We start from the raw sequence: 12372 nt of genomic DNA on the forward strand, positions 1-12372 counted from the left end.
TTTTATCAATATAACTTATTCCACACAGCAGCTGGTGTTCTCTCTGACAGGGTGAGTGTTCAGACTACTTATAGCTAAATAAACTACCTGGCCCTCTCAGATCTATTCTAACACAGAAAAACTGGGAATCCAATCTCTTTTTTCACTAACTGTAGGCTTCTAGTTTGTATCCTGGAAAGGAAATATTGTACCCAGTCTTGAGATATTTCAGTTCCAGTTGCTCTAAGGTTCAGTTTTTCTGTAGTCTAATACTACAATGTCAATTGAAAGAGTGAGCCATACATAAAAGGACTGGTTCACCAATGCTGCAGGAATATAGCCATTTTATATGCTGAACTCAAAAGGAAATATTTATCATGGTTTTTTTTTAAACTAATAAGTACTTTAAAATACTTTTTCTAATGAAAATAACTTTGCTCATTTTTTTTTATCATCACTTTTTTTTTTTATAGAGGCATGCTTTTATTTATTTGTTTGTTTTGTTTATACATGCACTGGGTACAGTCAGAAGCGCGGGAGGGTGAGAGAATTCACCAGAGCCAGAGCAGGGAGCAGAGCAGGCAGAAGGACCGAAGTACACTGCTGAGGGGAGCAGCGGGCGGCAGGAGAGGTCTACGCGCCATGTGGGACCCTCCTCCGGTGGCAGGGAGCAGCCGGCCGGTGGCAGGGAGCAGCCGGGGATCGAACCGGCGCCGCGGAGGCCGTGGGCAGCTTCGCAACCCAGCGCTCAACCACTGCGCCACCGGGGAGGCCCACTTTGCTCATTTATTTTTGTATTTATCTTTGTATGATCTTAATCAGCACACTCACTTATAAAATTAAAAGGTCAAAAAATGTCTATCATATTAATAAAATAACTATTTCAAACCCATTCCATTTCTTATCTTAGACCAATACAATTTCACATTTGGGACTAAAAAAAATTAGGTCAGATTTTAAAAATCCATACAGCTAATTATGTTGTAAGATAACTGTCATTCTTTTTCATCAAATAACCTTACCTTCTCAAGTACAATTTCCCTTCATTCTATATCTACTTTCCTCTGTGATAAATTGTGTGTTTTAAAAGATAAACTCTTTGCAGTTATGCTATAGAAGTAAAAGGTAGCTTTAAAATAATTAATATTTCCATGGGAAGGGCTTATCAGAAAGGTAAAAGCTAGCTAATAAAATTTACTCAACAAGTAGTATGAACATTGTGGATAAAATATAACACCTTTATGTAATAAAAATGGTTTTAAAAGGTTTTTGACTTAACTAGAGGAAAACTGCTAATATCCATAGGCATTTAATAATTTACTAATTACATATTAACAAAATTGTGTTCCATATCAAAAGAGGAAGGCCACATACAAAAGATGGAGAGAAAAAAGTAGATGGAAATTATGTCTTTCTAACAAATTAAGTTTCTTCCCTCTACGAAATTTCAAAATTATTTTGAAGAGTAAAATGGTATGACAAACTAGTCTGATACCTGCCAAAACTTTGCCTTTTATTATACTGGTAAAGCATTTCAAATCAAATAAGTGATTTTCATTTGAAGCTGGTTAAGACAATCATTAAAGTTGTCATCTCCAGTTTACCCAATTATTCTGTAATCTTTAATGGGAATTTACATCCCTTTTAACACTCCCCTTCCCATTAATAGAGATGAGAGATCAGCAGTCTCTGACATTAACAGAGATGATAAAATCTTATATAATTGGGAAAATTAATTTGACAAAAATAGCAAGATTTTATAATTTAGTTTTATAAAAATTTTATGATAGTGGGTAACATTTATTGAGCGCTTACTATGCGCCAGGCACTGTGCTAAGCGCTATAAAAGTATTTCAATACTTTAAAAGAAATGAATCTTTCATATAGAAAAAGCTTTGATCTGTGAGTCAAAACAAATTTTGTGCCAGGATTGAGCTAAGGGAAAGGAAGAAATATTTGCTAAACAAAGAATGTTTCACAAACTGCTAAGTAATGAGCTTTACAATAAAAAAGGCCAAGAAACAAAAATAGACAACTTAATCAATCGGTTCCCCCCCAACAAAAAAACCTGTAACTTCCTCTTGCAAGGATGTCTATTTTTAATTTGTTTAGCAAATTCTTCTTCAAGAATACTGCAAATGAACATAAGATGCAGAAACAAATTTCAATCGATCCTATATCCAAATAACAACAAATGATAAATTAGAAAGGACTGAAATAATGAGGTTTTGTTATGGCAAGTGAAATAAAGAAAACTGAAAATTTAATTATCTTTCCTTTTAAATCCTAGGATATACCCACAAGGGCGGCACTATTTTTTCTTTATTTGGTAGTTTTTTTTCTTTAAATAAAGTATTCCAGAATAAATACAAAATTCTTACTTTGTTGCCCGTATAAACTTGCCCCAAACTGAGACAGCTGACCTGATGTAGATGGTGATGCCAGCATCTAGAAACAAATTAATTATATTAGAGCATAAAAGAAAGTACATAGAACATTGCATTTACACTTTACAAATCTGTACATACCATGTGAGTCAAACCTACACTTCTCATTGTTCAGAAAAACATAAAACAAACATATAATAAAGTCGCTATTTCCTAATACCAAGATTGAATGAAAGTATCTGTGTGGATTGGAATGAACTTTTAATTACTACAGAAGTTTTTTCATATTACTATAAATGAAACTACAGGAACACTATTACTTCTGTGAAAAAATAAAATGAGGCTAACAAAAACAAGAAGACAGTATCTTAAAAAGCCAGTCTATATAAATACATAAGTGACTTGTTTCTAAGATAATACATTAAAATTCTAGTCATTTTATTAAACTAAAAATAAAATCACCTAGATAGAAAGTTCTGTATTTTATAAGAACAGATGTGTATCAAATGGGTAGATATATCTCTTAATCATATTCATAACCATGCAATAAATGGAAAGAAAATACAATACCAAAGAAAAAGTCAAAAATACTGACAAAAATATACATTACTATTTATACTATTTATCAGATAATTTTACAGCAATTGCTTTTAAACTTAATGCATCAATATCATTTTTTCCTACTAGAACATAAATTGTTTGAAGGCATGTAACATTCCTGGAATAAGCTATATTCATATTTCCTCATAGAGACTAGCATGGAATGTGGTAGTATATGCACATAGTAGATATTTAAGGTGAGTAAATGGAACTCTGTGAATACTGGTACGTGTTTGTATATTCTGTGTCTTATAATAATCATCGAAACACCTTAAATACAGCATGGACCATGTATGTCATAAAGAGAGTTATAATGTAAGTGGAAGGCTATTGTGGAATAACAGAATGAGTTATGTACCTAATTCATTCTAAGATGCAATACAGTACATGCTCTATAGAAAACAGAAAACATCACGGGATGAAGACAATTCTAAATAAGGGAGAGGTAACAGAAGTACTCTGTAGGGCAGTAATATCTGATGTAGGTACAGATAACGAGTATTTCAGGCTGAAAAAACACAGTTCAAGTGTGATTTAAGTTAGTGATATAATCAGAACACAAATAAAATAAGATATATGAGTGACTAGGTAATAGGATAATTGGGGAAAAGAGATAAGGCTCACTTCACTGCAGACTGGGGCATAGAAGAATGGAAAATAAAGAGAGTATACTGAGGTTGGATGGTAAAGGGTCTTTTTAAATGCCATACAAAGATGGCTACCAACTATGATAATGAAGAGGAAAAAAAAGTTAAGCAAGAAAATGACATTATCAAACTGCTTTGAAAAGGCAATTTCAAAAGCAGAAAAGATGGAAATGGTTAGATACTAATCTAGAACAGTACAAGTGAAATTACTGAGGAAAGGCACTCTGGTGGTAGAGCAACAGTATTTGTTGTCCTGCTGAAATGGAAAAGAACAGGGAAAAAGGAGGTGGGTGGAGAAGTACCAGGCAGGGAACTATCTATCAGAGGCTAATCTGCAGTTTCCAGAGAAGAACTATGCTAACAACGACCACATCAAACCATGAGGAAAAATATTTAAACATTAGAGATTTCATACAACACTAATTTTAGCTGTTTTGAAGTCAAAATTTTGAGTGGTTTTAATTATTCTAAAATTCACCAAAAAATTGTATAAAACAGTAGTTAGAAACTAATGATATACTTCAGACTCTTCTAAGATAGGGCTCAGTTACACCCTACCTAAAAACAGCAGCATTTAAATATAGTAACAAATTCTAATTTTTAAAAAAAAGCATCAAAATTCAAAAATACTCCTTTTCAAATGCAGAGGGTGTGCAATCTAAAATTAACCTGAATATGCATTTTATACCTGATCAAATTCTTTTGCTAGGTGTAGTCATCCTTACCGTTACCACATAACTGGAAATATTTAAAACACATTAAAGGTTCATTTCCAAATTGCAAGATCAAAGGAAATGTGTAATATATAATGAACTTTAACTGGTGATAGCAGGTAAAAGGTTTACGTAAAATTCTTAAGAATCACGATTACCTATTGTTAGTACAAACTACAAATGAAAGCAAATGATTATAGCTGTTTCTAAGGCCAGCAATGATTTAGAATGATCCATAATGTGATCATTTTAGAATGGACCACTTAAACTTAGTTTTCACAGAAATTTATGTTTATTTAATACATAACTCCAAAGAACAGAACCTTTAGTCTATTTTTTCACAAAGGTTACACAGTCATTAATGAATTATAGGTGTGTCAAGATACCAGCCCTTTCAATACTGGAAGGCACAGCATGACCACAGAGGGGCTTGAGGCCTAGGGCCAAGTACTTGAGACCAAAAGCACTGGGGTCATCCATTTACCATTATGACATACTAAATATTATCATTTTCTCTAGATGTGGGTACATGAAGATTAGTAAACACCGAATTAAAGGAATATGAAAGTAGTTTATAATATTAAGTTTAATAGACTATAACTTTCAAAACATCTATGTAAACAAAGCATTGGTCAGTTATACAAACATGCTAAAATGACTGCTTAAAATGTGTCCAAAATGCAAATATATAATTTCTTATCAAATCAATCCCTAACACTGTGTAATTTTAAACTCCAAAAGCATGCCTCATGAACTACATCAGTGTTAAAAATGGATTTAACACACAATAAAGTGAGGGAAATGTTATTTATGAAGGCAAAGAAATACCCAAGAAATGCATGCTGGTACAACTACAATTAATAGACAATAAAAATATTTTTTTTTAAATGCTGAAATGTAATAACCAAAAGGTAAATTTCTTAGAAAAACAGAGAACTTTAGATCAACAGATACATTAAGGAAGGGAATGCAGCTTAATAAGAAATAACCCAGCTTGAGAGTAAGGAAAAAAATGTGGGTTTGAATCCTGATTCTGCCACATAAATATAGGACAGTCTAGCCTCTGTTTCCTTCCTATTAGATGGAAATATCACTACCTACCTCAGAGCTAAAGTGAAGATTAAATGAAGTAAAATATGACACCCAGTAAGCTTAAGTGTTTAACAAATGGTAGCAGCAGTTGCTAATAAGCCAATCTTCCTCCCAATGCAGATCTGGCTCTTATTAACAGCAGTCATAGAGGGTTATTCAACTTTTGGGGAATTTATTGACGAGTACCCTAAAATTAAATAAATTTTTGCATAAGGAGTTAAAGAAAGTTCATCATCACAAATTGAGGTAAAATAAAGAGAATTTATGTTCTTGGGGGGTACTGGTAGGAAAACACTAAGTATTACATAATCAGGAGAATGTTAAAACCTATTTATCATGACTTCAGTCTAAAAAATCATAACTATACTTTTCCTCATTTCTCAGCCTATAACATGCACTTCAGTAAAACAATAAAAACCAAGAAATAATTAAAAGAAATAGTAAGGTGAATCAAGTTATTTCCTTGAAGCAACAAAGAACCCTTTTATTTTTTGTTTAATGTATATATAAGATATCAAAGAAATCAAATTAGAAACTGTTTTTAAAATTACTTCTATTTTTACTAGATTCAAGTCTGAAATCCAGGATTATAAAAAGCTAAGATCTTTGTTTAGAATTTGTCTATTTTAAAAGCTTATAAAAGGCAAATCTGGCTCCTGTTAGCAAGCCATAACACAAGTTTTAAATATTCAATACTGCTCCTGCTAATAGTGATACCTTTCTTAATTACTCCCTCCCATAAATACACCTGCAATGACAAAACCTTTTTTAAGAAACATTAAAATCAACTACATTTTCTACATAAAGATAAATGATTTCAAAATGCAACAGAGTTTTATTAAGTAAAGATTCAAAAGTCACAAAAGTCATTTAAAAATGAAACAAAGGGCCTCCCCGGTGGCGCAGAGGGTTGAGCACAGCACTGTGAAGCTGTCCACAGGCTCTGCAGTGCGGGTTTGATTCCCAGCCAGCCACAGAGATTCCCACATGACGCAGCAGACTTCTCCTGTCTCGCCCGCTGCTCCTCTCAGGAGTACTTTTGGTCTGTTTGCCTGTTCTGCTCCCCACTCCCCACTTTTGCCTGTTCTGTCTCTAGTGAATCCTCTCACCCTCCCATGCCTCTGGCCTGTTCCCCAGCTTTGTATAAATAAAAAATAAATCTTAAAAAAATAAAATAAAAATGAAATAAATTTTCAAATGTTCTTTAAAATTTCATTGTATAATATACTTAAATGTATGGCTATGATATAATTGCTAGCATTCTATTATTATTCCAGAACAAGTATGATTGACTATACCATATCTACAAATTTGAAAAAGAGACAAAGGGAGAGAAAATGCTAAATTTGGATAGAATCTGAAGAACATCTTAAAATTAAAAACAGTAAAAAATAAAGTCACTGAATTCAGCAAACAGGCACAAAAGAAAAGACTATGAGAAGATTAATATATTTAAATGTCCAAAAGAAGAGACAAGTAGCAGAAAAACAGTGACTAAGTCACAGAACCTATAAATCAGATAGCAAATTATAAGTTTACAAGATATTTCAAGTAATTTTGATTAAAACATTGTTTTCAAGATCATTTTCAAAAAGTGTAGTATAAGCTGAAATAGTTAATAATGATGTCCTAGTAAACATTTAACATTCAAATTCCTTTTTTTTTTTTTAAGATTTATTTATTTATTTATACAAGCACTGGATACAGTCAGAAGCGCGGGAGGGCGAGAGAATTCACCAGAGCCAGAGCAGGGAGCAGAACAGGCAGAAGGACCGAAGTACACTGCTGAGGGGAGCAGCGGGCTGCAGGAGAGGTCTGCGCGCCATGTGGGACCCTCGCCCGGCGGCCAGGGACCGAAGAAAAGTATAGTAATGAGCACTGTATTACAGTGTCTGAATTTTAGATCAAAGAACAAATTTATAGAAAGGCTTATGCCTAAACAATAAATATGTACTTTCACATAGAGGTAGGTGTTAGGATTGCTAAAATGCAAGAAAGAATTTAGAATGATAGTGGGACTAGTACTGACAGTATATATACAAGGATACTTAGGAAAAGTGATATTAGAGAGAAGCCTACTTAGGTAAGATATTGTAGTAGATTTAGTGAGAGAGAACCATTTATAGATCTGAAAACAGAAAGTGCCAATGTCCTGTGACAGAACAAATTCAATGAGCTGCAGTCAGTCAGCATAACTGCAGTATACTAGTCATGAGTATGACAATGACAGTAGTAATCAAAAATATCCTTATTTTATACTAGATTTTAATACAGTATTTTACTAATTGGTCTGAGAGAAATCCTAGTTGCCATAACTGCTGCAGGTTGACATAAGCATGAAAGCTAGGTATAAGTTCAAAATGGTTGCTGTTTTATCAAAATAAGGAAATAGTCTGTGTTCACTACTTTTAAGACTTTTCTAGAAAGTATAGTGTCACACTTCCATGTCTTTACAGCCTGTATTAAAACAAGGGAAAAGAAGCTCCCATAAGGCTGCTTCTAAAATGATAATGCTTAAGAACCATGAAGTATACAAAGACTCATAAAACTAGAAATAGAAAATGTTAGCAATTAAAATACCATTTAAAAAAACTAAAACTGTCTATGATTTATTCAATCACATGAATACATTTAAGTAACAGATAATACTTACAAATTACTTTTATACTTCAAAATAGAAATGTCAGCAAAATTAGTGAATTCCAAAGAAGACATATACATGTCAATTTAACTAGTAAACGTCTCAAATAAACCAGTTTCCCAAATATTTATACAGCCATGCATAAGATAAAGAAACTACATTTTATGTTCTATGAACAGGAGAAATCGGGAAACTGATTTTTTTGGTTTATTTTTTTAACAGGGGGCTTCAAGATTCAATCAACTACTGGTCAGTTGTGCTTTACCATAAATTACAATTTAAGATTATTTTCTAATTTTGCAGACAGACAAAAATATAAAATTACCCCAAATATATTTAAATTTTTTCTCTTCAAAAATATTATAAAGGACAAAAAGATAATTATTTGCATGTGATATATATAAAAAAGTTGAAGAAAATCAATGGAATAATAATGTTGCACTTTATTTTCACATTAATAACAACATTTATTTATATTTGCTTTCTGAGCTTCTGAAAGTTTTGCAGTTATTCCTTCAATCCATCCAATAACCCATGAGTCATATACTATTATTTATTTTTGTCACATGGAAGTGTGATGCTATACTTTTTAAAAAAGTCTTAAAAGTAGTGAACACAGACTACTTCCTTATTTTGATAAAACAGCAACCATTTTGAATTTATACCTAGCTTTCATGCTTGTGTTAACCTGCAGCAGTTATTTATGGCAACTAGGATTGTTCTCAGATGAGAACACTGAGACACATACTAAAAATCTTGCCCAGGACAACAGAGCTAGTAAATCATGTAGCTAAGATATAAGTTCATAAAGTAGGATTCCTAGAGCCCACATTCCAAATTTAAAAAACTAATAAAAATTCAGTAAGGAAGTTGGTTATAAAATACACAAACACACACACATTCTACATATCCATACAAAACCAATCAGAAAAATATAACAAAAATGACAGCTATAAAACCCTACATATTAAAAGGCATTACCTGATCCTTTACAGAAAAGTTTTCTGACTTGTGATCTTAAGAACTGGATAACCTCATGGAAAGAAGGAAGGGCATAATAAATTCATTCCTTAAACCAAAATACATTTCTAATGGACACAAGTTATATATCAAGAATGAAGTACAAAAGTGCTAGAAGAAAGTAGTTGGGAAAAGTTCAAGTATGATCTCAAAAACAGATACCATTAAAAAAAAAGACTGATAATTCAAATTCAATACAAAGATAAAAAGGTAATACATGAAGGAAGAAATAACAAATGTCCAATAACTACATGGATAAGACCTACCACTTCTGTATGTTTACGTGTGGCTTATAAATTTAGCAAAAATTTCTTCTGTCTATTTACAAAGACAAAGACATTAATTGGTATTCTTGAGAGCACGGAGAGAGCTGATAAGAGTAAAAATTAGTACTTTCTAGGAGAAAATCTTATTATGCCCCAGAGATTTATTTATTTTTAAAGATTTATTTTTTTATTTATACAAGCACTGGGTATAGTCAGAGGCGCGGGAGGGTGAAAGAATTCACCAGAGCCAGAGTGGAGAGTAGAAAAGGCAGAGCAACGAAGTACACTGCTGAGCACAGCAGCGGGCAACAGGAGAGGTCTGCACTGTGTGGGATCCTCGCCTGGCAGCCGGGGATAGAAACGGCACTACAGAAGCTGCGGGCAGCTTTGCAACCCAGCGCTCAACTGCTGCGACACCGGGGAGGCCCACCCCAGAGTTTTTTTAAAATAAAATAAAATAAAATATTTTTTAAAATAAAATATTTAAAAAAAAATAAAATATTTAAGACTAAAACCAATATCTTAGAAACAGTGTAAATAATAATTATTATTTTTGGTTGACAACACTAGGGCTATTTTACTCTTTTCACACATATTTTCTAAAATTGTATAATATCCCTGTGCTATTTTGCAATAAAAAAGTATAGCAACAGCATAAATTTGTAAGTTACTACTATATAATTCTAATCCATAGATGAGAAAATTAAGTCTTCTTGCTATCTGAAGTTCTAACTATCTGAAGTGCTAACATGCAAAGTCAAGACCCAAAAACGTAACTATACTCATTTAGAGTCCCATTTCTTAATATCTAGGCCTCATTACCTTCTTCATTTTTAAAAAAGGTTTTGTGAAGCAAACTATTCTGAATTATTTGTGTAACAAACAACAAAACTGGAATGATAACATGTATGTGTGTGAGCATTTGTAATAATGCTGACTAAAAGTCACTAATACGTAGTATTCCTGCTCTCTAGAAGACAGTATCTGACTAAAATCTCTGTACATAGTTTACTCCAGATTTCAGTGTGAAAGCTTCGTATTTCCTGAATAAGAATGCTTTTTCATCAGTAAGCAACATTCCACCACCATTTCTTCTTCAAACTTAATTAACACTACAGAATCACAGTAATACATAGATTAGTTTGATAGTTGATGTACCATTACTAGTTTCTGCAGTGAGGTACTGGAAAGACACCCTAAATTCTTTAACTATAAGATCAATATCTAAGCATTTATATTATGTAAGGAATAATTCACTTATGATTTATATCAAATAGCAAACAGTTAGAAGAGCAGTAAAACAACAGAAAATTATACAATATTCAATGAACTATTCAACTGCATTTTAATTGTAAAAAAAAAAGCCATCATACACGTAATTTAAAGAGTCCAAATGATGCAACTGACATAATCTTCAAGTAAAAATAAATGATACTGACACTAATATAGAAAATAATAGGAATAGGAAGGGAAAGCCTAGCCCACCAAAATCCTAACTTAAACCTTGTTAAGTCAATTTGCTATGAAAATAATAATAAAATTCTAAAAGGACACAGAAAGTGATTTACTAATAATCAACTTTGATGGAAAAAAATGAGGGTGTTTGTTATATATCTTAGGATTGGATAAGTATTTTAAACATCAGCAAAAATCTCATTACGTTAATAACTAGAATATATTGCCATATAGATAGAGAAATTACAAACAGTGTATCTGTAAAGGCTGGAGAGAGGAAAAAGGCTGGGCAAGTATAAAGTGCAAGAATGCAACTGGTTTAACTATAATATATAGTGCATTATTTGAAAGTAGCTTACCACGTTTAAAATAACTGAAGTTATTTAAAAATATTTTATCAACTTATTATGACTTGACTAGATCCTAAATACCTTTCATTCTAATAGGATTATAGAACTAGCCTTCCAAAGCACTGATTCATGCTTCTATAATATATCACTTTCCATTATTTTGTATATAGTTGTTGAATAATTTGTCTATTGTAGCATCCCTATGGTTGAAGAGAAAAATGTTCTTTCTACCTGAGGTCTAGGATTACAGTTAGGTTACAAAACAAAATTAAAAGTTCATTTATATGTGCCATTGTATCTTTACATCTGTATAAGTCTGTTTTCTATACTATGTGTACATTTTGTTTTAAATTAAAAACAACAAATTACTAAACAAATTAAAAAACAATGAATGCTTTAAAAGTAATACCATGTTTACTTCATGTCTTTGAGGACTTCCTACCCTACAGGATTTCCATATCCCAACTTGTGAATCATGGGGTTTTTGTGTCCAATTAGAATATAAGCTCATCATCTTTGTTTACACAGTCATTAAACTAAAGATGGGACACTCAGCAGTTCACATACTGCATTTCAGAAAACCCAAAGGAAATAAACATAAACTGCTGAGTAAATACAATGCAACTGATTAACTTACATCTTTTTCTGACCGATGTGGAAACATAGAAGACTGGCTGTAGTACATGTTTTCATCATGGTAGTCACCGTCGACCCCCTCTACAAACTTCTTTCTTGAAGCACCAAACATGCTGTTTGTCACCTAAACAAAAACATTACATTTATCAAACGTAACATTTTGGGAAACGTGAGACTTTACCTTACTTCTGTGTGAAATAGAGAAAATAAAGGCAGTATTTCTGTGATAAAGAATCAACTAAGGGCTGATGGGGCACATGAGAAAGCTGTAATTCTCACTTTTACAGAACTGTATTATATGTTTTTTCCAGGTTCTAAAAGAGGAGAAAGTTAAAGCCTGTCTCATGCAATAATTCCACTTACTTTAAAAAAAAACCGAAAGTCGCTTTTAAAAAACAGCAAATATAATTTCAAATATAATTTCAAATATAACTTCTCCAAGCAAAGATTTTTTTCCTCAGATTAATTATGCAAAATGCATAATTAATTCACATGCATCTTCAACATTAGTGCTTTTGTTATCACTATATCTACTTTTTAAATTATCTCTTTTTCTAAGTTTACTGAGATAAAGCACTATTAGAGT

General features: G+C 32.3%; 1 protein-coding gene across 4 annotated transcripts in view; it reads right to left on the reverse strand.

The window, feature by feature from the left end:
* CNOT2 (CCR4-NOT transcription complex subunit 2) overlaps positions 1-12372 on the reverse strand; it is a 105913-nt gene that overhangs the window by 29075 nt on the left and 64466 nt on the right. For all 4 annotated transcript variants that reach the window (XM_037513998.2, XM_037513997.2, XM_054696233.1 and 1 more), the window contains 2 exons: positions 11788-11910; positions 2361-2427 (listed from right to left, as the gene is read on the reverse strand). In XM_037513998.2, the coding sequence (XP_037369895.1) occupies positions 2361-2427; positions 11788-11898 (178 nt within the window). In that variant the 5' untranslated portion in view covers positions 11899-11910. The remainder of the gene's footprint in view (positions 1-2360; positions 2428-11787; positions 11911-12372) is intronic.

Source organism: Talpa occidentalis, unplaced genomic scaffold, assembly GCF_014898055.3.
Source record: "Talpa occidentalis isolate TD23 unplaced genomic scaffold, MPIMG_talOcc4v2.1 talOcc4.16, whole genome shotgun sequence".
Lineage (NCBI taxonomy): Eukaryota > Metazoa > Chordata > Mammalia > Eulipotyphla > Talpidae > Talpa > Talpa occidentalis.